Source organism: Dasypus novemcinctus, chromosome X (genome assembly GCF_030445035.2).
Source record: "Dasypus novemcinctus isolate mDasNov1 chromosome X, mDasNov1.1.hap2, whole genome shotgun sequence".
NCBI classification, from domain to species: domain Eukaryota; kingdom Metazoa; phylum Chordata; class Mammalia; order Cingulata; family Dasypodidae; genus Dasypus; species Dasypus novemcinctus.
The window spans coordinates 117,746,162-117,773,851 of record NC_080704.1 but is presented as its reverse complement, the minus strand read 5'-3'; the positions used below and the strand labels follow the sequence as shown (position 1 = coordinate 117,773,851).

The 27,690-nt window shown below is 35.3% G+C and overlaps 1 protein-coding gene across 12 annotated transcripts in view; it reads left to right on the top strand.

Annotated features, from left to right (window-relative positions):
- Nucleotides 1-27,690, top strand: part of ACSL4 (acyl-CoA synthetase long chain family member 4) — a 124,285-nt gene that overhangs the window by 39,912 nt on the left and 56,683 nt on the right. For 2 of the 12 annotated variants that reach the window (XM_058291266.2, XM_071213262.1), the window contains 8 exons: nucleotides 8,411-8,464; nucleotides 19,609-19,666; nucleotides 20,479-21,009; nucleotides 21,250-21,427; nucleotides 22,751-22,860; nucleotides 22,985-23,123; nucleotides 26,169-26,319; nucleotides 26,481-26,604. In XM_058291266.2, coding sequence (XP_058147249.1) covers nucleotides 20,659-21,009; nucleotides 21,250-21,427; nucleotides 22,751-22,860; nucleotides 22,985-23,123; nucleotides 26,169-26,319; nucleotides 26,481-26,604 — 1,053 coding nt within the window. In that variant the 5' untranslated portion in view covers nucleotides 8,411-8,464; nucleotides 19,609-19,666; nucleotides 20,479-20,658. The remainder of the gene's footprint in view (nucleotides 1-8,410; nucleotides 8,465-19,608; nucleotides 19,667-20,478; nucleotides 21,010-21,249; nucleotides 21,428-22,750; nucleotides 22,861-22,984; nucleotides 23,124-26,168; nucleotides 26,320-26,480; nucleotides 26,605-27,690) is intronic. The other 10 variants (XM_004472925.5, XM_071213257.1, XM_004472926.5 and 7 more) reach the window with 6 other exon arrangements.

Sequence of the window (27,690 nt, the reverse complement as noted above, 5' to 3'; positions counted from 1 at the left end):
TCAGGAGGTAACTCTTAGGCACCCTGCAGCTCTAGGCCTAGTTCATATTTCAGGCACATAGGCTCATAATTGGAGCCGTCAGTATCAAGGGCTCGTTGTTGGACCATCCATCTTTGTTGGTCTTTGCCATTGCGCTTGGGGGATTGTTGCTGTTCTATTGGCCTCTCTGTTCTTAATATTTTGCATTAGTTTAGTACCTTTGTTATAGTTCACGAAATAATATTATTATAACTTTAGTCAAACTGGTTACATTAGGGTTCACTCATTGTGTTTGTACAGTTCTATTGGTATATGTGTGTATGTGTATGTGTGGTAACTTATATACAGTCTAAAATTTCCCTTTTTGAATATACAATTCGGTGGCCTTAAATACATATGCAAAGTTGTGCCTCCATCCCCAACATCTATTACTAAAATTTTTCCATCTCCCCAAAAAGAAACTTTTTATCAATTGAGCATTAGCTCCCCATTGCCCTTCCCCACTCAGCCCCTGGTAACATGTATTCTAGTTTCTGAGTTTATGAATATGCATATTCTACTTATTTCACCTAAGTGAGTTTATAGAGTATTTGTCCTTTTGTGTCTGGCTCATTTCACTCAACATGATGCCTTCAAGGTTTATCTATATTTTAGTATGCATCAGAATTTCTTTTCTCTTTATGGCCAAATAATACTCCTTTATATGTATATACCACATTTTAAGTTGATTCATTCATTTTTTGGTGGACACTTGGGTTACTTCCACTTTTTGGCGATAGTAAATATTGGTGCTGTGAATGTCACTGTGCAAATGTCTGCTCAAGTCTCTGCTTTCAGTTCTTTTAGTTCAATTACTAGTGGAATTGCCAAGTTATATTGTAATTCTTTACTTAACTCTTTGAGGAATCATCAAACTTTTGTCTCCAGTGGCTGCACCATTGTGCATTCCTACCAAAAGTGTACACATGTTCCTATTTGCCACATCCTCTCCAACACTTAATTTCCGTTTTTGAAACAGTAACCATTCTAGTGGGGATGAGATGGTATCTCATTATGGTTTTTAATTGCATTTCCTTTTTGACCAGTGACATTGAGCTGCTTTTCATGTGATTATTGGATATTTGTGTTTTCTCTGGAGAAATGTCTATTCAAATCATTTTCCTATTTTTTAATTGGATTGTATGTCTTTTTGTTGTTGAGTCCTACTACTTTTAAGTTGCTTTTTCTTGTTTTAGTGCTCACCCTTTTACTGTAACCCTTTAATTATTTTCAGGGCAGTGAGGAGGAATGGCCCTGTCAGTTTTTGCTAGTTATTCAAAGATTCTGTGTGGGCATGGAACCAATCCTGGGGTGTCTCACACTGCCATCTTGGTCAACTGGAATTCCCCTGCCTTTGTCATTTTGACATAACATCTTTTATTTTTTAAAACTTGTCCTTAATTTCTGGTACCAGAAGATGGCAGGCTCCTGCTGTATATTTCCTGCCCTAGATTGTAATCAAACATTTCTCAAAGGATCCCTGTTTTCTTTTATTGGATAATGATATTTGGAATCCCAAGATCTGGGTATTAGGTGTGCTCATTGTTACTGGACTGTCACAGCTTCTAGTCCTGGAGGTTGTTTGTTTGTTTTTGTTTTTGTTTTTTTTGGGGGGGGAGTTACCAGGGATTGAACCCAGGACCTCATACATGAGAAGCAGGTGCTCAAATATTGAGTTACATCCACTCCGCAGTGAGAGTTGAGTTTTATTTCTTTGTTTTGTTTTTAAGAGGTACTAGGGGTCAAACCCAGGACCTTGTACATGGGAAGCAGGCGCTTAACCACTTGAGATACATCCATTCTCTGTGGAGGGTAGTTTTTAATAGACTAAAATCTTAAATGGTCATACCCTTTTGACTCAAATCTGCTAGAAATATATTTTATAGAAGTACTGTCTCTGTTATATTGATAACGATGTTCATTGTTGTATTTCTAATGTTGATAAATAAGAAAGATCCGAAATATCCATCAGTAGAAAAAATTAATCAGACATAACTGAGATATGTTCATACAATAGAACTGTTTAAAGGTATTAGGTAGATCTGTGTGTTCCAGCATGGAAAGACGTATAAGAGAATCAAGCCTTTTTTTTTTTTTTTGGTTTTTGTTTTTGTTAAAGCCAGTTGAAAACCAATATAGAGCATATGATTTAGTTTTTGCTTCCAAATTGTATATGTTAGAAAATGCTTAGGAAAAAATTCTGCAAGAATATTGACCAAACTATTAAATAATAGCTGTTATTTCTTGGAGATTAGATAAATAGGGCATTTTCACTTCTCATATTACATATTTTCTAATGTTTGAATATTTTAAAAACATTTTTTAAAGTTATCTAACTTCTCCATGAAACTACAGTCTGGAATTTTCTGTATACTCATTATATTAATACTATAAGCAATAGATTTTGGGTAGTTTTTCTTAGGTTATAGCATTTCTCTAATCTGCCTTAATATTTCTGAATCAAAGTGTCCCAAAATCTTATGAACACTTAATCCTTCTATATCACTCATGCTCACATATATTCTTTTATTTTTAAAAAAACTTTTTTTATTTGGAAATAATTTCAAATTTACAGGACAGATGCAAAAATAGTACAAAATCAAAACAGAGAATTCTAATATAACTCATATCCAGATACACAGATTTACCAACTTTTAGCATTTTGTCACATTTGTTATTTCACTATTTCTATTTCTCTCTGTCTTTTTCTGTTTACTGAACATTAGAGAGTAAGTTGGATATACCATGCTCCTCAGTACTTCCATGTATATTTCCTAAGAGCAGTGCTATTCACTTATGTAATCAAGTACAGTTATCAAGTTGAAGAAATTTAACATTAATATAAAGCATACAGTCTATGTTCAAGTTTTCAGTTTTCCCAATAATGTCCTTTTATGCCTTTATTTCTCCAATATTAGGTCTAGTCCAAGATCATATATTGCATTTAATTGTCTTGGTCTTTTTTCTAATTATGGAAACATTAATACAGTATAAAATTTTCCATCCCAACCACTTCCAAGCATACAGTTCAGTGGGATTCATCACATTCACAAAGTTGAGCTGTTCTCACCACCATTCATCACCAAAGCTTTTCCATTACCCCAAATAAACTCTATACCCATTATGCATTAACTCTCCATTTCTGTCACCTCCTATCCCTGGTAACCTGTACTTCTACTTTCTCTCTTCATTTGCATATTTTAGTTATTTCATGTAAGTAGAATCATACAATATTTGTCCCTTTGTATCTAACTTATTTGACTCAACATGATGTTTTTAAGGTTCAACTATGATACTAGCATGTATCAGAATTTTGTTCCTTTTTATGGCTGAATAATATGCCATTGTATGTGTATAACACATTTTGTGTATCCATTCGTGTGTAAATGGACAGTTGGGTTGTTTCCACCATTTGGCTATGAACATTGGTGTACAAATATCTGTGTGAGTCTCTGCTTTCAATTCTTCCATGTATATACCTAGAAGCCAGATTGCCAGGTTGTATTGTAGTGCCATGTTTAATTCTTGAGGAATTGTCAAGCTGTTTTGGCCATACCATTTTGCATTCCCAGTAACCATGAGCAAGGGTTCCTATTTCTGCACATCTTTGACAGCACTTACTATTTTCTTTTTTAATAGTCATTCTAGTGAGTGTAGTTTTAATATGATTTCCCTAATCGCTAATGACTATCTTTTCATGTGTTTATTGGCCATTTTTAGAAATTATTATTGTTTTATTTTTAAAGAAGCTTTGGATTATATAAATGTTACATAAAAGATTTAAGGGATTTCCATATGCCCCACTCCCACCCCCACCCCCACACTTTCCCATGTTAACAACATCCTTCATTAGTGTGGTATATTTGCTACAATTGATGAACCCATTTCGAAGCATTGCTATTAACTATCGACTATAGTTCACATTATAGTTTACGTTCTGTCCCACACAATTTTGTAAGTCATGACAAAGTATGCAATGGCCTGTATCTGTCACTGCAGTGTCATGCAGGACAAATCCAATGTCCTGGAAATGCCCCCATATTACATCTATTCTTCCCTCTCTCATCCCTCAGAACCTCTGGTGGCCACTGCTGTTATATCAATGATATAAGTTCTTCCATTGCTATAATAATAATAAGACTACAGTAGAATAATAATGAGTCTACTTTAGTCCATTGTTCATTCCCCAATCTTGAGGATTTTGGGATGGTGATGCCCACTTTGATTCTGATTGAGAGGGGGCTTAGATTCCATGGGCAGATGGATGGAGATATCTTGCTTGCAGTTGCAGACACTTTGTTCCTTGGGATGGGTGTTGTGCACCATCATCTCCTTGTTAGTTGTCCTGGGTGAGTCCAATGAACTGGAGAGTAGGTGTTGCAACTCTGTTGAGATTTGGGGCCCAGCTGGTACATGGATGGACCAAAGATTTAAGTCTCTGAGACATATATTTATCGTGTATAGTGGTAATTATAAGTTCAAATAAAAGGGTGAGAAGAGCCATGTGTAGAGAACCTATAAATGAGTCTAACTCTGTTACACAGGGGAGCATAAATTCCAAGGTAAGGCCCGCTGACAGGGTGCCGAATTCCTGAGCTGTCTTCCCCTCTTATAGTTTTTGGATATCTCTAGAGTCCTCAGGAGCCCCACTATTTGAGATACTTTTCTGTGGGCAGTTAGTAAGAGCCTGCTGAAACTTGCATAAGCGAAACCTCTGGAATGACCTCCTGACTCACTTTGAAATCTCTTAGCCATAAAAACTCATTTGTATTTTCCATTTCCCCCTTTTGGTCAAGATCTTTTTCCAGATATATTAATAGTTGGTGCTTGGTAATGATCTCTTGTTTCCAGGGAGTCTCATCCCCAGGAATCATGTCTCTTATGCTGAGTTTGGCTTAGAGAGAGGCCACATTTGAGCAACAAGGAGGGTTTCAGGAGGTAACTCTTAGGCAGTATATAATACTAGACTAAGTTTCAGTTTCACAGGAAAAGGTTCATAAAGATAATCCCCAATAGCAAGGGTTATTGGCCATTTCTGTATCTTCTTTGGAGAAATATCTATTCAAGTACATTGCCCATTTAATATTGCGTTGTTTGTTTTCTTGTTATTTAGTTGTAGTAGATCTTAATATATTCTGCATACTACTACACTGCTAGTTAGATATATGATTAGCATCTGTTTTCAATTCTGGATTTTGTCTTTTCTCTTAATAATGTTCTTTGCACAGATGTTTTTAATTTTGGTGTTTAGTTTACCTATTTTTTTCTCTTGTTGCTCATTCTTTTGGTGTAAGGTCTAAGAATCCATTACCTAGTACAAGACCCAGAAAATATTTCCCTATTTTCTTCTAAAAGTTTTATAGTTTTATCTCTTATATTAAGGTTGTTAATCCATTTTGAATGAACTTTCGTTTGTGTTGTGATGACATATATTCTTAAGAGATTAAAAAAAAAGATTCTACTATATCTTATATTCTAGCAGTACTCTCCAGTTGCTTATACTAGTTGTATAATCCTATTTTATGAGTCATTTTTTGTTCCTTTGAAATTTCTTTAATTTTTAAGTATACATTTTTTATTTATAGAAATTTGTCAATGATAATTGACACCAAATACAAAAATATATAAAAAATATTAAATAGTATGAAAATCACCTGTAATCCTAACACCATCCAGTATTAATATTTAGTGTTTATTTTACTAGTTTTTCTGTGCAAATATACACATTCAAATACATGTATGTATAATGGTGTCTTACATACTGTTTTGTACCTATATTATTTTTTGAACCGTATTCAAGGTTTGAATGGCAGTTTTCATCCACTAGTATTTCCCAATATATGATTTATAAATGTTTATATGAAACAAGACCTATAAAAGATCATTGCTTAGCAAAGTGTTTTAAAAGTGATTTGCCAGAATTTACTTTAGATTTGATGACCAAATGCTAAGAAATTTATAATATTTTTTATTCTTTTTTGAAACATGCAACGAAGATGAATCATGCTTAAAGAATTTCCAACAGTTTGCTATCACAAATTTATTACATTTTACTTCCAAAAGATTTTTTTCAAAATATTAGTTGAGTAGCTTATTTTCAGAGAGGCCAAAAAGTAAAAATAAAAAAATGGTTCATTTTTAAGTTTGGCCCAAAATATAAGGGTGTCTAAGTTGAACAACACTACACTGAATTTGTTTCAATTTTTACCTAAATTACTCTCTTGTTAACAGTATGGGCATTGTTTTGCTGTCATTCATTGAGTCAGGCTTTCTCAGTGCTCCTTTATTTCCTTTGTAAGATGATAAACTCTTGAACTTGTATGATCTCTCTCTTTTTTTTTTTATGCCACTGGGTTACTGTTAAGTTGCAAGAAACCATATTTTATGCTTTGGTCTGTTAAAACTGCTATTCTGAGGCTTTCTAATTTCTTTATATTAGAAAAACTTGCATAGCCCTAAAAGTAAAAAGTGGGACTAAAGTTTTCATTATAACTTTAGCCAAATTATCTCTGTTCTTGATCATCTGTAAATAGAACCTGCATAGTGGTAATTTGCTTAATTCTTTTATATTGTTATTTCTTCCATTTATTTTAATAGAATGACTTTAAGAGGAGCATGCTCATTTTATAGGGGGGATTTGGTGAAAGGAGGGTCAGCTTTTGAAGATTTAATTTGGTTACCTTTTACCTGCTGGATAGCTGTTTATGTCTCTTTCTTTTTTTTAATTCATGAAAGAAATGTCCTTTTAGGTTTCAGGCACTGGGACAAAAATTGTATCTTTCTTTTGTGTTAATGTTTCATGAGAGTTGCTTCTTCTTGCCCTACTGATTTGGGACTGAGACCGGAGATGAGTAAAAGGTTGAAGTTGGGGTTCTAATCCAGTTGAGTGAATTCTCTGATACTTTAGATTATCCTTTCACATATCTCCCTCCCCAGGGCAAACGATTAAGTGTTGACTATACTTTGAAAGTATTTGTTGATGAAATACTGTCCAAATCAAATAAACTAGTAGATAGTTTTATATTTTTCCACCACTACTCCCTACCACATATAGATCTTTAAATCATTTTATACAAGGTTGGATTTGTTTTTCAGTTATGTGAATCATCTGTACAGAAAAATATATACATTTGTATGTAGAAATATGAAGTTTTTCTTCTCTGCACTTTTCCTTGGGAACTCATTGAACCTTACTTTGGTATGTATGTACAGACGCCCCTCTCCTCCTTATTGATATAAAATTTTACCTCTGTGGGAGAGAAGAAAATATTATAGCATGCGTTCTATTTGTAAGTATATTTAACTATTTGTTTTCAGACATGTACTGATCCTGTCTCCAGCATATCCTCCCCCAAATTAGATATTGGATTATACCTTGAAGTTGAAAAGTAGTTCTCATAAGCAAAAGGCATACTGTTCTAGTTAGTGTAGATCTGGGTACAAATCTTCCTTTGCCCTTCTAATAGTATCAAAGGGGAAAATTAACTGTCAGAATTAACTCCAACTAGTTAGTGTAGTAATTACAATTATGTGGATGTTTATTTTATGAGTTCTCTTGGGATGTATAGATGTTTTAATTATATGAAAGTAGTGTTGAATACTACTGGATGGAAATAAAGCCACAATTCTTCTCTAGACTCATGCCATTATGCCCAGTATGCCCCCAGTGTTGTTGAAATGTAAGTAAGCAATATCAAATTCACTGAAGGGCCTTGTTTTACTGCCTGGACTATTCAGCTGTTTACTAGTTTTCTCCTGGCTTATCCAAACCAGATCAGTCCTTGACTGTAAATTGATCCTAAACCTTGTTGGCACATATATCCTGAAGAATGTCACGAAACTGATCTTTATATAAATTCAGGGAAGATGAAAATATCTTTAGGTGTCTTCTTAGACCATTGCTGTATTTGAATTTGAAAGAAACGTTCATTGCTCAAATGAAATTATTCATTTTGGATTTTGATTGGAAAAATAGCTAGGTGCCTATAAGCATTTGAGGGTGGGGATGCCTGTCTTGGTAGATTGACAAGTTTGCTATGGTCATACATTGTTTCTCTCTCTGAGCTTTACTCCTATCCTAACAGTGGGTAAGTGGGTAAGTGATGGGGTTAAAGGTACAAATGAAACTATTAAAAACATGACTCCTGTTACTTCTCACTTTTCTATAGTTTTGACTACCAGCTTTTAGTGTTTGGCTTAGATACTTTTCCGAGAGCCTAATCATACTGCATCTAGTCAGACGCTCATCTCTAGTCATTTCTTATTTTTCTTTTGGTACCTGGCTTATCATGGGCCAAGGTACACAGGTAAAATGAAACAGCACTTCAGATTTCTTTAAAAAGGAGTTCTTTTCTCATATTGCTGTACTCATAAATGTTGTCTCTTATTTCAGATTAAAATCACAGAAGATATACGTGCTCTTCCTAAGGAAAAAAAGAGGAAATCTGTAAGTATTTGGCCTTTAAAAATTCAAATTTGAAACTTTATCTTTTTTTTTTTTTGAGAAAACCAAGTTACTGTATCAACAAGCATGTTCTCTCTTTATAGTAGAAAAACCCTACCAATATTTATATTTCTGTTCAAAAGGCAATATTTGGAAAAGTAAAATAAGAAAAAATTTTACCCTGTGCAACGTCTAAAATTTAAAGCATTTGCCACTCATTTGTAAAAGGGGAAGTAATCATTAAAATCCAAATAAAATATTTTTCTTTGAATAATACAAAAAAATGGAGTCGTAGATTGGGGTTCCAATCTTGACTACTGAGGCTTACAGGAGGTGTGTCTTTGACAAGTTACTTAACTTCCCTTTGCCTCAGTTTCCTTATCTGTAAAATGGGCTTAATAAAACCTCCTCCACAGAATTATTTTTAGGAGTAAAGGAGAGAGTGTATATAAGACTTTAGTGGGGCGGTGGGGGTAAATGGGGACCTCATATTTTTTGAATGTAATATTTTTAAAAAAATGAATAAATTGAGTAGAATTTGGAAAAAAAATAAGGCTTTAGTGTTATGCCTGTACAGTAAGTATGCAATGAATTGTTCTTTATTATTGATGAATTTAAATCTGTAGCAGTTTATACTTGCCCAAATAAACTGAAACTTATTCTAGCTTAGTGGCTATTTCTCAAACTGATTTAAGTATATTTCTGATCTTCAAAAATTTAAGTATTTGCACTATCTTTCATTGAGACAACTACTCTCTATACCATAATATAGAATAAAAGAAATACAAGAAAGCACCTAAAATTAGAATCATCATGTTTAAGCCTTGGACTTTGAAAATTACCTAGTCCATTTATTCCCAAATAAAGATTCTTAAACCAATGCTTGGCAGTGAAGAAGATTTTACTGGTTCATGGTGAAGTGAGGAAAATAAGGACAATAGGCTAAACTATTTCAGTTTAAAAGATTGCCCTTTATTATAAGATATATCCTTCTAATTTGGGGAATTAAATATATTTTTCATTTTATGAAGTGATGATAACAAATTGTAGGGTTTTTTGTTTGTCTTATTTTGCTTTTTTGATGTCTATTCCTGACAAAAATTTGACAGCCCTATGTCAATCCCACCACCATCCTTTTTTCTTTCTAAAAATGTTACTGGCCTGTGGTATCTTAAAATCTGGTTCCAACTTTCCCATTTTACAGATGAGAAAACAGACCTTCAGGATTATTTAATTTGCTCCAAGACTTAGAGCTGGGAAACAGCTGAAGCAGGACCAAAACCCTGAATACAGTGCTGCCTCTCTAGTATTGCTGGTCTTGTGAGGATTAATTTAATTGTAATTGATTATGAACTTAAAAATCTAGTGGTCCTTATGTTTTAATATATTTTTTTGAATTACAAGTATAAAGAAATTAAACCAAATGTTCTCGAATAGCTAAGTGCTGAAGTCCAGCAATTAAACAGCATCAGAAAAATCTTGAACCTGGCCAAAGATTTTCATCAACAGGGCAGAATTAGCTGTTTCTGAATTCAGCTGCTTAGGAAGCATGCTAACTCATGATTAACAAAGGAGGTAAGCTATCAAAAAGGTTTCCTTTGGGAAATTGACAGACTTGTGCCATTGTGAGTATAGTAGTATTCAGGCTTCTGTAGTTAACTTATTTATCCACAAAGAGTGCATTTTTTCTCATTCACATGCATATACACACACATACATATACACATATATATAGCAATAGACCTACAGCTTATCTGAATTTGGAAGGGGAAAAATGACAGAGGTTCAGAGTGGGAATAACTAGCACTGGCAGGAACATGTCAGTTGTGTTAGGAGTTTATAGAGAAGCGGACTTGGCCCAATAGACAGGGCGTCCGCCTACCACATGGGAGGTCCGCGGTTCAAACCCCGGGCCTCCTTGACCCATGTGGAGCTGGCCCATGCGCAGTGCTGATGCGTGCAACGAGTGTCCTGCCACACAGGGGTGTCCCACGCATAGGGGAGCCCCACTTGCAAGGAACGCATCCCATAAAGAGAGCTGCCCAGCGCGAAAGAAAGTGCAGCCTGCCCAAGAATGGTGCTGCACACATGGACAGCTGACACAAAAAGATGACGCAAGAAAAGGAAACACAGGTTCCTGGTGCCACTGATAAGGATAGAAACGGTCACAGAAGAACCCACAGCAAATGGACACAGAGAGCAGACAACTGGGTGGGGGAAGGGGAGAGAGAAATAAATAAAAAATAAATCTGAAAAAAAAAAAAGGAGTTTATAGACTGTACTCTGTGACACTTTGTAGGCTCCACTTCAACTGCCATAGCTTTGCCTTAGCTATTCCAAAATGTGTTTCAAAACAGAAATACTTAATTCCTTTATCACTCTGGTCTTACCTTATTGAAGTATGGGACAGGTAAACCAATGAACTCAAAGAGAAAGACGAGAACAGTATGGAAAGTCCATAGCATGGAGACGTTAACTCTAGGAATACTCTTCTGTGGCTTCTTGTATTTGGCCTTTGTGTGGCTTCATTATTTAGTTAAAAGTTCTTTAATTTCTGAAATCAGACACAAATGTTAAGGATAAAAATACATTTTTAATGATCTGCCTTTGGAATATATATGCCACTTGTCTTAATAATATTTGAGAGTTGTCTAAATGGCCATAAGATTTCAATATTCAACTGATTTATCAGTCTTTGAGTTCTTTATTAGTCTCACAAGATAAATTCAGTACTGAAGAGCAGAGTGAGCTTTTGCACCATGATTCAGTTTTAATTTATGGTGTCTAGGCAGCTGAATTGTGGTGACTCACTTAGCCATTTTTTAAGAAATGGTTTAAGACTGCATTGTGGAATAATTGTTTAACAGTGTGAAGTACCAGCAAACAACATTAGCAAAGAACTAACCTTTTAAACTGGCTCTCCTCAAGCAAATAGCGAGGGCAGGTCATGTAGTTTTTTTTTTTTTTTTTTTTTTTAATAAAGGCATCATTGCAAAATACTCACTGTAAAACAAAGATATTCCTGTGGGAAATATTCCATGTGCTGGTTACACAGTTGGCAGCCCTCAGTTGCATTACTTCATTATAATAAATGTGGAAGATGAAAGGAGATAGTTGTATAACCTATAGTTGTAGTCTGCATAATCCTTACTTGAACAAAAGACATTTATTATAACTTCAAATTAACTTTAAACTTAAATTTGGCAACCTAACTTTTTTGGTTAACTTAGGTTAAAATCATAAAAGTGTTCCCACTAGGAAAAAAATACCCCATAAGCAGAATACTTTACAGGTGAAGTTAAAGCCTACACCCTGGCTCAATTGGCAGTCTGATGTACCAGCAAGGTTTAATCTACAGGACCTATAGCAGTCATTCTTTAGTAGCAGTTGTAGAACTTTGAAATTGTAATTGTGCTGTCTGCTCCCTTTCCACAGAACTGAACCATTTATATTTCTCTCCAAACAGCTAACTTCCAGAATTTAGTTTTTCTCCTTTTGCATAATGACTAATAAATTTGGATTATGACTTCATACTTAGTAAGTGCCACTGCTAGCATCATTTGTTCTCAAAATTCCTTAAATTTAAGTTTGGGATTAAATTATATAAAAGTAATTTCTGACTTTAGAAATCTAACTATTTAAAAATCAAGTGTGCTGTAATCATTTAAAATGAGGAATAGCCATATATATCTAATTATACATGGTGTATGTGAAATGTGTAGGCAGCAACATTGGCTTCTAGATTTCTTCATTTCAACATTTATAGATAGGATCCCAGTTATTCCATCCTATGACCTAGAAAAAGCCTTATCTGATGCATGCTGCAGATGTTCTTAAGGCATTAGGGGTGGGAACTCTTGCTAGAGCATGAAAGAACATCTTCATCATGGCTGCAGAGGTGTTTTCTTTGCTGGGAAAAGCTGGGAAGAGGCTGGCAGGATGGCGACTTCAGGAGTTAATACCTCTAAAGGTGATGAAGTAAACAGGTTTGGTTAATCTTTTGAGAGACGCACCCAAAGATCTGTCATAGTTGTGAGATGCTTTTAGTCAAAATAGCTAGGTAAAGGTGTAATATGTTGATAGAGGTAATATATATCATCTTAGATTGTTGTTTTTCCTTGGCTTTGCATGTTTTAATTTTTAAATGTATTTATTATAATTCTATGTCTGGTGAAAACTTGATTGGACAAGCTATTTTATGTTGATTAGACTGATCATTAGTTGTGTTGTAACAGTATGAGTCAGATGGCGACTTCCAAGGAAAGGACTGATATATATTTCACATGATTATTCTTACAGACTGATAGTAAAAGATCCTCTTAGTCTTGATGCCTTTATTTTCTTAAAATATTAACAATCTGTAAGTTTTAATTTAGAATGTAAAGTTAATTTATTGTAATACATCTCATGTAAAGTTGGAGTTCATTAACCAAGTGCAATTTCTTCCTTTTTAACATAGTATTTGAGCTTTCTTTTGTATGTTTTAAAATCATTTGCAAGGTTTTAATAGTGTATGAAAGAACATGAGTTTTTTTTTAAAGCACTCCACCCTTTTACAAAAATCTTGATGATGCAACATCTATTTAGAAATATGATCTTTTAAAGTGTAACAGGTATTTTTATCTGTTTAATCTCTTGGAACATTTGTAATTGTTTTCTGGTCTAATGTTTAGTAGATACAGATGGAATCCTTTTTAGAGGGCAATTTATTGCTTTATTTGGAATTAAAATTATCCTTAAATAATGTGTGACTTCAAAATATGATTTCTTAATGTAGTACTTATGTAGTTATTCACTGATTTTCAAAATGGTATATTTACATCTTCATAAGATCTTATTTTTCATAAGATCAAGGACAGATGAAGTTAATTGGTTAGTACTGGATGTTTGAACTTGGAAGATACATGGATGCATACTTGATGTAGTCTGTTTTCTAAAACATTTGAAAGAAAAACATTTTGGCATTAATCAAGCTCAGTTTATTAAATTTTCTGTTTCATTCTTATATTGGTGTTGTGTCCCATGCTTCTGGGAAGATGTTTCCTTCTTTTAAATTCCGACTTTAATCAGTATATAGTGTTTGTTTACTTTGTGTACCAGAGCTTACTATATCACTATACTTTTGTATTTAACCTATTTCAGAATATTTGAAGTAACTGGAATGAAACATGCCATTAAACCTTGACCTCAAAACAACAACAACAAAAATTACATCTGATTTTCTATTAAAACTAAGTATCTAAAGGGCTTTTATTTTTCTCTTAAAATGTCTTAGGATGTAGGATAGAGAGCAGTGTTCAGAATTATTACCAGGACTTCTTCATATGCAAGGTTTGCCACTATCATCTAGATTGTATCAGAATGACCAGGGTCACAGACAATATAACTATTTGACTTTCAAATCAGGTAGCCTGAATTCACATCCCTGCTTAATTATGTTACCTTGGACATGTTATTTAATCTTTCTGCGTCTGTTAAAACATCTGTAAAATGAAGGTACTACCTCAAAGGTGCTTTCTGAGTTATATGAGATAATGTATCTAATGGACTTAGCACAGTTCCACATACATAAGTGACTGTTAGTCTAATTTCTATATAAAATGGTAAACTTCCAACAGGAATTACTATCCCATGACTAAAGATAACCCCCTGACTTTTGGTGGTTGACTTAGCAAAACATTACTTCATCTCAAGGAAGTTAACTCAGTGTTCAGGTTCTACTGATAGGGGGACAATAGTATCATTCTTCATACATTGAAGGACAGTATAGCTTTATAAAAGGTACCAGTGAAAAAGTACATAGTACAGATTGTGTAGCCTTCATGCTTTTACAGCATCATCTTTTTCCTCTGTGCAACAGGCAGTTTTTCCAGTTTGATATTTTCAATTAAGCAACTAATACAATGTAAAAATTAATTACCAGAGATTATGAGAGTATACTCTTTCCTAGGATAATGGCATGGACAAGTAATTTTTAAAGGTAACTAAGGTTAGTTTTCTGGCTTTTGTACTTGCATATGTTTTTACTTTATAGTTTCAGAGCAATTCGTGTACATTTTTATTTAATTCAACAATTTTTTGATCAAAGAACACGTGCAGTTTCTATCATAGTGGCTGAGAGCGTGAGGCAGCAAGCAACAAACTCTGCCCCAAGGAGCTCATGTTCTAATGGGGACAGACAATAAACATGAAAAATAAAACATGATTATTAGTGATAAGTGCTAAAGAGGAAAATAGGAAAGGGATAGGGAGTACTGGGGGTGCAATTTTAGAGGGAGTGGCTGGAGAAAGCTTCACTTGGAAGGGGAAATTTGAATAAAGACAAAAGGAGGTAAGGGAGTGAGCAATGCAGGTATCTAGGAATAATAGTCCAAGCTAGAGAATGCTACACAGGTATCTTGGAATAACATTCCAAGCAGAGAGATTAGCAAGTGCAAAGGTCCTGAGGCAAGAGTATGCTTGGTGTGTTCTAGGAACAACAAGGAACAAGTGGGCCTGTAGCAGAATGAACAAGGGAAAGTATAGTAGGAGATGCAGTTAGAAAATCAAGAGGTAGAAAATCAATCATGTAGAATTGAAGTTCATAAGTAAGGACTTTAGCTTTTATTCTAAATCTTATGGGAATTCTTTGAAAGATTTTGAGTAGAAGAATGACATGACCTTACTTTTAACATTTTAGCAGGATCTCTCTGGCTGCTGAGTTTAGAGTTATTGTAAGGAAGCAAAGGTCAAAGCAGGGAGATCACATCAGCTATAGAAATTATCCAAGTAAGAGATGATAATGGCTTGAATCCAGGATGCTAGCAGTGGAGGTGGTAAGAAGTAATTGAATTAGATACCTTCTTTGTAAGTAGAGCTGGTAGGGTTTACTGATAAATTGGGTGTGGAACGTTTGAAAAGAGAGAGGAATAAAAGGGTGAATCCAAGGTTTTAGGTCAAAGCAACTAGGATTTGTGGAGATGGTCAAGATTGGTAGAATAGTTTTGTGGAAGGAAGACCAATAACTCATTATTGAACATGTTAAGTCTGAGATTCGTAACATCTAAGAGGATCTGTTGAGGAAACAGTTGAGTGTGAAAATCTGGTGTTTAAAGGCAATCTCCAGACTAGAGAGAATAATTTGGTAGTCATCTCTATGTATGTGATACTTAAAGCTATAAGATTAAAAGAGATCACCATGGAAGTAAGTGTCGATCAAAAAGGGAAGAGATTTCAAGAACTGAGCACTTAAGTACTATAGCATTTAGAGGTCAAGGAGATGAGGAAGGATCAGCAAAGGTGACTGAAAAGAAATGACTAGAGACGTAGGAAGAAAACCTGAAGAATCTGGCGTCTTTGAAGCCAAGTGAAGTTTCAAGCAGGAGAAGAGGATCAATTATATTCAAAGGTTGCTGCTAGTGGGTAAAGGAATATGACTGAGATTTGACTTTTGGATTTAACAACCTGAAGTAATTGGTAACCTTGATCAGAGCAATTACATGGAATGGGCTTGGAGTGGGTGGCAAAAGCCTGAGTATCATGGCTTTGAGAGAAAATAGGAAGAGAGAGAAATGGAAGACCAAAAGCATAGACAACTCTTTTAAGAAATCTTAAAGGAAAGGAGAAGAAATGGGGCTACAGTTTGAGGAAAATGTGGGATCAAGTTTTTTTAAGATGAAAGAAATATGGATTATTATGATGTTGATGGGAATGATTCAGTAGAGTAGGAAAAATTAATGATGCGGAAGAGAGAGGAGAATTGATAGAGTGGCACTGTGATATCCTTGTATAGTCAAGACTGTGTAGTCAAGATTGTATAGACCAGACTGTTCTTCACCTAGCCTTAGCTAGGAGCATCATCAGTTCATCCGTAGTCACAGGAGGGAAAAGAGTATCTGGCCCCAGATGAAGGTAGGTGGGCAGATACAGTGGTGAAAGTCTGTGGAAGTTCTCTTTGGATTGTTTCAGCTTTCTCAGTGAGATAGGAAGCCAGATCAGGAGCTGAGAATAAGTGTGGAGGGAGAGTGTTGGCGATCTGAAGAAAGAGAATAAGGTATAAAATAGTCATCTGGGAGAGTGGGTCAGTGAATGGATTTGGGAAGTACCATGTAGTTTCTGTGCAGCATTAAGGGCCCACTTCAGGTAGCAATCACAAATTAAAAGTGAGATACTTAGCACAGTCCTATTTTTCTCCAGTCATAGTCAGCTGTGTGGATGCATCTCAGACTGTTACTACTAACTATAGTCCATATACTACATGTCCCCTTCTTTTGACAATATACCCATCTTTCATATATATCTCCAATAATATAATTACTTATGAGCCTTTCCTGATCACTGTACTTCCTCATCTTTTGTTCCGCCAAACTGGATGTTTTTTCCTCCTCTTTTGAATACCCATAGCATTTTATAATTGTTTCTCTTACAGCACTCATCATATTATGCCTTATAATTATTTGTGAACTGATCTTCCTGCCCCCCATACCACACATGTACACATGTGTGCATGCATGCATGTACAGGATTGAGGAAGGGTTTTACTCATCTTTGTATTATAAGTGCTTAATGCCATACTCTTAAACAATACAGGTGTTCAAATCTTTTTTGAAATAAATTTATCAATAGACTGAGTGTAACCCCCAAAAACCTTTGACAAGGAAGGATTTTAAGATGATAGGCAAAACTGGGTAGAGACCGACTGGCATACTTGAAAGACCACTGGACTTAGAGATGGGCCACAGTCACAGTTTGCACTCTGCCACTAATTATTTATCTGTAAGATGTGGCATCAGTATGTTGGGGGTGGCCTGTCCATGTGCCTGCCACTGGTGCTTCCCAGAGTTTCTCCACGTGCTTCTTTACACTGTCTAACCCCCTCACCCTCTACCCTTCTCAGAATATAGGGATTTAACTTGTGTTTGAAATTTATCCCAACTACATATTTTTGATTCTAGGAGTTTCACCTTCTCTCATAACATCCTTCCTCTACAGTGTCCTCAAAAGATAAACAGTTCGGCAGTGCTAACTAGAAAGGGTAAAAATCAAGTCAGACTTTTAAAAAATCAAAACCATACCTTGCTACTGTGCACATGTGTGTGTGTACAAAGCATTATGAGGATGGAGTAGAAGGCCTATACCTTCCACCAAACTTAAGGCAAATATGTATAAAAGGTTAAGTATATGTAACAACATGAATAACTAAAACAATATAATACAGTTTAAATCCAACCAGGTTATAAGCCCTGCTTCTTTATTTATCTTCTGCCCCAAATCTGATATTTTCTCAGTTGATGGTGGAGTGGTACTTAACCTCTAGGGGTATTTTATGAATCTGAAGGCATTTTTTTTTGTTCTTTTGGTATTGTCCCCAAGAATATGCACATTGAAATAAGTATTTTATTTCTAATTTATTTCCTCTTGTTACCCCTTTATATTACCATTCAGGCATTATATTATTTTTTAAGTTATATATGCAGACTATAATCTATGGCTTTCCTTTAAAACTTATAAAGGAGTATAACAAAATACTTATGAAAGAGGTATTGTGTTTGATAGGGTTGGGAACTAGAACTGCTGTTTTGGGCTCTACTTAACGCACTCAGGTATTTGAAATAATGTTAATCTGGTATCAGAATGTGTGGCAGATACTTTAAGTGATATAGGAAATTAGAAAAAAGCAAAGATTATTATAGACTTGGGTAATTATGAAATGTCCAGTGGAGGAGAGAATTGTTAGAAGGGATTTTGCATATTGAGGACCAGGTACTTTGTTGAGGCACTTGGCATACCTTATCTTGAAGAAAACAATAATCAGACCTGTCAGAGAAATTGGAAAAACAATTTCTAAGTAGGGTAAATCATAGAATTTAGAGTTGGAAGTTACTCTAAAAAATTGTCTAGGCCAGAAATTCTTAGTTCAAGGTGGATGTCACTCTTTGGGATTTGTGGGTAGACTTCAGGGTCCTCATTAATCCCCTAAAATTGTATATACAATTTTGCTTTTTTTTTCTGAGGGGAATTGAGTTCATAGTTCTCATTGCATGCCCAATAGGTTAATAATGGACCACTGATACAGTCTGATCTCAAGGTCAGATAGATGGTTTGCTCAAGGGCATACAGACTCTTAGTGGCAGAGAAGGGGACTGAAACCCATGTCTTTTGACCTCTGACTTCTTGCTCATTTCACCACACTCAGCTAAAGGACAGGAACAGTGGCAAAGTCAGGATTGAACTACATTTTATAGCAAATGGTGTAAAAACAAAGAAACAACTAGTCTCAGCTTGGCAGGTAAGGTGGATGTATTGTCTCTTAGCTGCTAAAACAAATACCATTGCAATGGGGTGGCTTAACAACAGGAATTTGTTGGCTCACAGTTTCAGAGATTGAAGGCTTGCTTCCTCCCATGGTTGGTATCTTCTGGATGGCTGGATTCCTTGGCTTTTCTGTCATATGGCAATGCACATGGCAATGTCTTCTTTCTCTTCTGGGTTCTGTTGCCTTCCAGCTTCTGGCTGCTGCCTGTGGTCTCTCCTTCCATGTCCAATTTCCTTTGCTTATAAGGACTTCAGCCATATTGGATCAAGATCCAGTCTCATTCAATTTGGGCACACCTTCAGTAATATCTTCAAAGATCCTATTTACAAATGAGTTCATACCCACAGGACCAGAGGTTGGGACCTCAACATGTCTTTTGTGGGGGACATGATTCAATCCCCAACAGTGGGGTCAGCTGAAATAAGTCTGTCTGTTTACACAGGTGCTGCAGAAAAACTGTCTCTTCAATGTGAAATAATATTTTAGTTTTTATCATTGAAATATATTGCCATTCACCAAAATAGTGCCAGAGCCCTGCTCTCTCAGCTGAAGGCAAATTCCTTGACATAAATATTATTATCCCAGGGCTTATTCCACAGTTCTTTTCCAGTTGGCATTGTTTTATTGACTTTCATTGACTCCCAGTTTTCTGCCTAATCAATTCAAAATTAATTACTTTGGTTGATTTGTCAGATTTCTGTACTACCATAGCCTAATTAGCCAACGTGCACCCTATGCCCCAGACAGTAGTGTCCCCATTGAATGGGTATTCCCTACTTTCCAAAGTCCTTTAATTCCCGTCTCTGGGTCCTTCTTCATGGAATGCCCTCTATTCTTCCTTCTTTATTTCCAGATCTGCCAATATAAAGTCCATTTTAAATTGAGTCTCCATAAATTCTCCCTCACTCTTGGTGAGTATGTACTTTCTCTGAACTCCTATTGCATTTATTGCTTGTACTGCATGCTTAAGTGATCACCTTCAGAGTGTAGTTCAAGGAGGTCTGGGATGGCATCTGGGACACTCTCCCAATCCCTGCTTCCACCAGAGCCACTCCACTTTTAGTTTTATATATATTGGCAGGCTGCATGAATTTTTATTTGTAGAAATAGTTTAGCTACAAAAAAAGTTTGACAAACACTAGATCTATCTTGTATGCTAATTGTTGCCTCAAAATGAACACATAGGAAATGATTTTATTCATTGTATTGGTCCAGGTTTGAGCTTGGAGACAGTGAATAACATTACCTCAGAATAATATTTCTGGCTCATCTTTGAAAAACAAACATATATTGGTGGGTTCCCCCCCCCCATTTTGGATACAAAATCTAATCCGATTTAAAACAGTCTTGCTTGTATAAGCATATTTAAGAGAAAGCCGTAATCGTTTGGCCAAACTTAAACATGATGTTCTTTCACTCGTTCGTGTATCATTGAAGCTGTGTTACTCAACTGACTTACAGAATGATGTGCAGAGTACCAATACACCTCGTGGCCTAGAAAAAAAATTAAATTCAGAAATTGGTGCACTAAAAAGCATTTATAACAATAATTAAAAAATGGAAAATGACAGTCTTTCAGACCAGTTATTTCAGCTTTCTATATCAAATCAATTATATAAACTAATAAAGAACTGAGTATTTAAATCAATGGTGCTATCAACTTAACACTGTCTTGTTTTGTTTTTTTCTTGCTCTCGGCCTGGTTCATTGTCTTCACCTACAGGTGTACTTTATTGTCGGCTTCCAAAGATTACTAACTTTTATCTATAATATTAAATTTGAACTGCCTTGGCTATACTGCTGCTCTTACCGCTGCTTCCATTTTTGCCTTCTTCAGCAAAATAAGGCTTTCAGAAGCCACAGAATAACAAGACATAAACACCGTTTTAGAAGCCATTCCACTATGAAACTTAAGCTAAATGTACTCACCATTATTTTGCTGCCTGTCCACTTGTTAATAACAATATACAGTGCCCTTATATTTATTCCATGGTATTTTCTTACCAATGCCAAGAAGAAAAACGCTATGGCAAAGAGAATAAAAGCTAAGCCCACTTCAGACAAACCTGGAAGTCCATATCGCTCTGTCACACACTTCGACTCGCTAGCTGTAATAGACATCCCTGGAGCAGACACCCTGGATAAATTATTTGATCATGCTGTATCCAAGTTTGGGAAGAAGGACAGCCTTGGGACCAGGGAAATCCTAAGTGAAGAAAATGAAATGCAGCCAAATGGAAAGGTTTTTAAGAAGGTAAAGCATTTTTATGCTTTTTATTTCTTTTTAAAGGGGAAGTTACATTTTGTATTATCATAAGTGGAATGCATTTCAAATATGTGGGCATTCTACTATAGGTTGTGTAACTAATTTTCCAGGTACTTATACCTTTTATGTATTGACTTAAGGACATTTTTAGAGTTCTACATTTCAAATAGTGTTAGTTGTTTGCTTGAATGAATGTACTAATGTTAGAGAATGTCCTCACTTTAACAGTTAATTCTTGGGAATTATAAATGGATTAACTATCTCGAAGTGAACTGCCGAGTGAATAACTTTGGTAGTGGACTGACTGCATTGGGACTAAAACCAAAGAACACTATTGCCATTTTCTGTGAGACCAGGGCTGAATGGATGATTGCGGCACAGACCTGCTTTAAGTACAACTTTCCTCGTAAGTGTGTTGTGTTTCTGGAGGGGGTGGGAAAGGGCTTTTCTTACATGTGAAAATTGTCCTGAGATGCTCCTGCTTTCAGAGTAGGTAATCTTTAGCCATTTTTCTGTATAAGTTATATCTATAAGACATTATATAAGGTGGTTAAATGCTATTCAGTTAATTCTAGTAAATGTAGCAGCTTTGAAGTGCTAGTAATATTAATATGGGAATAGGCAGATTAATGGATATAGCTTAGAATTTTATTTTTCAATTGTAATTGAGTTGTACCTGAAAGATTTGGAATTTGGGGGTGTTTGGGGGAGGGTAATACCCAAAATAATGATTAAAAAATTAAAAAAATACTGCTTAGTGAAATTTTATTTCATTGATTCACTTACTTGATTTTATTCCATTTTACATGTGAAATAAGCATGTGATAACTCGAACTGACAGTAGATATACTCGAGAAATGTAAAATGTGGTGTATTTCTAGTACTTAAGCATACATTTTGCAGTTGTTATAGAAATAATTTTTAAAAATTGAGTCTAGAACAGTGCCTATCATATGTTAAACACTCATTTTTTGAATGAGATATAACACTAACGGTGTAGTTTAGGAATCAAGAATTTGTATTTCAAACAACAAGAAAATGGGTAATACAAAAATGCTCCTCCATGTACCCATCACCAAAATTCAACACTAAACTGCTTATGGAAAATGGCCATTCTTAACAATATTGCTGTTTCTGGTTACAGCCTAGAACTGAATATACCAGTCTAAATTTAGAACATTTCTTAACAGTTTTGCTTTCCATTTATCTTATCTTTGCCTGGTGGCTCCTAGGGAGTAAATTTCATAGACCTCTCCAGTTAAGACATGGAGGTGACCAATCAGGTTGGACATTGGACCCACTAAAAAACTTTCTGGAAGGAGAATATGATTCATGGTTGATCTTCTGACTTGAGATCCTCAGAATTTGAGGATTTTTGTTATTACCCATTCTTTGGGGCTATGAACAATGAAAGTAGATACCATAAGGGAGCCCTAGCTGGGCTACCTCTGACATGAATTAAGAGTTCAGCTAGAACTTGTTGGCCTTAATCTTAATTGGCTTATTTTTTACTTCCAGTAATTCTAGATGTCTGCAGATTTAGGAAGTTAGAGTCCTGAGAATTTGTAAGGAAAATTTGAGGCAAGGTTGAAGGGTAATAGCAGAAACAAGGAAATCACATAAATTATAAAACGTCTTTGAGTCTGTGAGTGTACCTATCATTAAAGGTTGGCTTATTATCATTCTTATGTTTACCATTTACTTTTTGTGTTTGCTTTTTATTACGTAGTTGTGACCTTATATGCCACACTTGGCAAAGAAGCAGTAATTCATGGGCTAAATGAATCTGAGGCTTCCTATCTGATTACTAGTGTCGAACTGCTGGAAAGTAAACTTAAGGTGAATATGAAATCTTCTCATTAACACATGGTATTGATAATCTGGCAAGAGAGGTAAATGTTTAGTAATTTAGTTTTAATTACAGACCCAAATTTAATAGCTGGGTTTTCTTTCTGCTCAACAGACAGCATTGTTAGAAGTCAGTTGTGTTAAACATATCATTTATGTGGATAATAAGACTATCAGTAAAGCAGAATACCCTGAAGGATTTGAGATTCACAGCATGCAATCAGTAGAAGAGTTGGGATCCAAGCCAGAACACTGTAAGTAAAGCGATTAACACAACTTTATTAATCTATTCAAAGTTTTATTTCAGTGGAAGTGAAAACTCTAAAGTTCTTTGATTTAAAAATAATTTTTTAAATGTTTAAAAATTACCATGATAATATATGATGGCTTTTAGCCCTCTTTTTCCACAAAAAGATAATTGCTGTTTAAAATCTTCTAAATAGTTGAAATGTACTCAATGGTTTCAGACTTTATGGAAATTGCCCCCAAACTTTACTTTTTTTAAAAAAAAAGCCTACTATAACCATACATTTTGGGTCTCATGTAAGGAAAAGATCTCAGATCTTTTATTCAGTAAATTTTTTTTAAAAGCAAGAAGATTCATTCTTGGATTTATTCTACCACTGATTTGGTAGTTGATATTACATCTGAAACAAGTAAATTCATCTTGTAGCAAAAATGTATGTCAGCTGATGGTCAAGTCAGAGGGTTGGAGAAATAATACTATGATTGAATACTTTCCTTCCTTTGTTTAATATGAAGGTAAAATACCCAACTAGATAAGGAAAGGATTCATTTTGGCAAGACAAAATGTTGGTTGAACCTCTTGGCAGCTGCTGAATATTTTACCATTTCAGACTGAACAGTTGTTTACAATAAGTAAAGATACAGTCTTCAACTAAGTGTGACAAACAGGGAAGAGTCTCAGAGATTTCACTCTGCCTGCCGGCATACAAGTGAACCAGCCAGAGTCAGGGATAAAAGACAGTTTTTACACGTAGCAATAGCAGCAACCAAGTATAAGCATTTGTGTTGCTTTCTTGCACCTCAGTTTTCACAAGGCAGTTTGAAGAGAGCAAGCTGATACCTGCACATGCAGTGGGTTGTGTTACATGAAAGGAATCCTGAGCTTAGGGAACTGGAATCTTTCTTAATGGGCAGTAAGCATGCCTGACCTTTGCTCTAGAGAGAAATAATATTGTTATTATATTGGACAGTAAGCATGCCTGCTCTTTGAACCAGAGCAGGGGTTCTTAACTTTTTTGGTTCCCCAGACACATTTACTAGTCAGGTAAAAACCATGGGCCCATTATTAAGTCCACACTATACTGTGTATTATGTAATAAAAATATATCACACTCACACCAACACATCCCCACAAGAATAATGTTTTTTTTAAAATTTTAATTCAAGCTCACGGACCCATTGTTAAGAACCCCTGCTCCAGAGGTAGACATTATCTCCATCTTCCCAGACTGTTCACTGTGTGGATATCCTTGAAGAGGTAGTCTGGAATAAAGGGTAGTCAGTGCCTCTCCTCACAATATGTGCAGAGACCATGGAGAACTGTCTCTGGACACCAGGTTGACCCTGTAAAATTGGGGTAAACTTGACTTGGAAGTCCTGATTGGTAGGGATCTGTTGATAATTCTGCTGATTCACTTAAGGGTGTTGGCAGAAAACTAAGGGGGTAGCAATCTTTATTTTGTTAGAGCTGTGCTATTGTAAACCGTATATCTTACCTTATTCCACTCATCTCTATAGTAGATAGTCCTAGTTTGCCAGAGCCACTGTCACAAATACCACAAATTGGTCTTGGCTTAAACAATGGGAATTGATTGGCTCATAATTTTGAAGCTCTAAGTAAAAAAATCTTGATGTCAGCAAAGCTTGCTTTCTCCCTGGAGTCTGTAGTGTTCTATTACCATTTGCAGGGAATCCTTAGGGTTTCTTGACTTTCCCATCACATGATGATGTCCTTTCCTTTCTCTTCTGGGTCCCTATTGACTCTTCGCCTGTGACCTTCTCTTTTAAGGCCTCCTGTTATCCAGATTAAGACCCACCCTGGTTCAGTTTGCCATACCTTAGCTAAAAAGAACATCTTCAAAATGTCCAATTTACAATGTGTTCACACCCACAGGGACATGGATTAAGATTAAGAACATACCTAAATTGGGGTTCATAATTCAACCTATCAGATAGGATACATGTATTTTTGTGGTACTTCATTTGAGAAGAAAATTGTTATTATGATGACACTTTTTGCATAGTTATCAAAAATTGGACAAAAGTCAATTTTAACATTATAAGCTTAGACTTAAAAGAGCTTACCATAACTACTGCTGCTGCTTTGATTAATTCTCAGAGAAGGGATTCAGTCCTTATTGGCTTATTTATAAGCTATGACAGTGGATAGCTTTAAGTATCATTGAAAGTAGCCAATGTAAGTATACCTTTATCTGCAATGTACTCTTTATCTTTTTGTTTCTTTGGTTATCTCAGTGGTAAATAGTGCTCTGTAAAATTTTTGTTTTAACTGTTTGGTATATAAAAAGGTAATTTATTTATGTGAACTGACTTTAATCCAACTATCTTGTTAAGCTCTTATTTAATTCTGATAGCATATTTGTGGATTCTTGTCCATTTTGGTGTGTTCTGGAAATGAAAGGAAATTCCTAGGTTAGCACAATAAACTATTTTGAAAGTGGAAGCTCTGGAGTGTTGTTTAAAACTTAGCATCTTAGAATTTTAGACTTGAATTTATCTTAAAGATCTAGTTAGGTAGTTTTCAATCAGGGGTGTACATGAAAGTCACCATGTGGAGCCTGTGATCCATCCTAGACATACTGAATCAGAATATTCAGAAATGGGCTCCAGGAATAGTATTTTGTTTAAGCTCTGAAGGTGATTCTGATGTCCAACATTTGTTAAAAACCACAGTCTAGTTCCACCATCTCATTTTAGAGATGAGGAAACTGAGGCCTGAAGAGCTTACACACAATATATAAACCCACCTGATTCTCCAAATTCCCAGAGATCTTTCCATAATACTGTTCTATATACAACACTGTGGAGAGGCATGGACAGACAGCAAGTGGGCTAAGCATCCAGAAAATGGACCAAATTGAATTTGAAATCCTCATTACAGTTAACCAGAATTTGATAACTGTTTTTGTTTTGATTATCAGTAGAAAGTATCTGCTTTAAATGGTCTATTATTATGTCAAAATCCAAATAGCTTTGTTTGGTAATTTAACTTTTAATCTGAAGAAAATGTGGTACTTTTTTCATCCATTTAGCAAGCATTCCTCCGAATAGACCTACCCCTTCAGATGTGGCTATAGTAATGTATACTAGTGGATCTACTGGCCGACCTAAGGGAGTGATAATGCATCATAGCAATTTGATAGCTGGAATGGCAGGCCAATGTGAAAGAATACCTGGATTGGGGTAAGAAAGAATTATTCAACTTTCTAAGAACTCCAGAGTCAGAGCTCAGGATTGGCATTCTCTAAATTCAATCTATATTAAAATGGAAAAGTTATTGACATTTCTAATTTAAACTGTATTTTTTTAAGAAAAATTAAAATGTTTCTCTTATTTTGTTTTAGACAAAAAGACACATATATTGGCTATTTGCCTTTGGCTCATGTACTAGAACTGACAGCAGAAATATCCTGCTTTACCTATGGCTGTAGAATTGGATATTCTTCTCCACTTACACTCTCTGACCAGGTGACAAAATTTTCAGGACATTGGCATGATTATATTAGTTAATTTGTTGGTTGAGAACGTATTTTTTAAAATGTGTTAGATATTTTAATTAACCTAAAACAATCTATAACTTCCATGAGTGATGTGTAGCTATTGGAAATAAACATTGATTTTTTAGGATTGATTTATTTATATATTTAAAACTTATTCTGAAACTAATACTGTCATCTTCTCTGTCTGTATTAGAATTTTTTCTCTGTATAGCTAAGATAGTAAATACTTTGAACCTTTTTGACTTATTGCCCGTGAACATTGATAAGGATTTTTAGAGGGGATGTGGAGGTAAGGTTTTGTCCTACTTTTCCTTGGAGTTACCTCTAGAACTGTGATAACCAATACAGTAGCTACTAGCCACATCTTTAAATATAAATTAATTAAAATGAAATAAAATTAAAAATTTAAATAATTTCTGAGTCATTCTAGCCACATTTCAAATTCTCAATAGCCATATTCACCTGGTGGCAACAAAATCAGACAGAATGGATATAGAACATTTCCATCATGGTAGAAACTTCTATTGGACAGTGCCACAGAATCTCCAAAGGCATCTCTCCAGTTACTGCATTGATTCAAAGTTCTTCCCTCTTCACTCTGTTGTTGTTCATAGCAGGAAGACAACAATGGGTAGGGCTAGGTCATGTTTTTTAAGCCCATTTGAAATCCCCTCAACTACCTATTCTACGCAATTATAAAATAATTCCCCTTTGAAATAGTTGCTATAGAAAAGCCTGAACTTTGCATAAGTGGGGGTAGGGGGAGCTATTTAGGAGTTGTGGGGTTTAGGATGCTGAAAGATAAACTGAGTATAGGTAAGAGTGACTTGATTATGGATGTGGCTTCTGCCACTCATATTGGTGCACTGATGTTATGTTTCAGAGTGCAAGGCAAAGCTGCTTTTTGTACGGGGGTCTCAATGGAGCATGCATTTGGCAAGATGTGTCCTGGATGCTCTCAGAGACTGTAATATTTTTTATTTTTTTTGTATTGAAATACCACTTTAGGGAGAGGATAGGTGTTAAGACAAAAAAAGTTAAATAGAATTTTGTA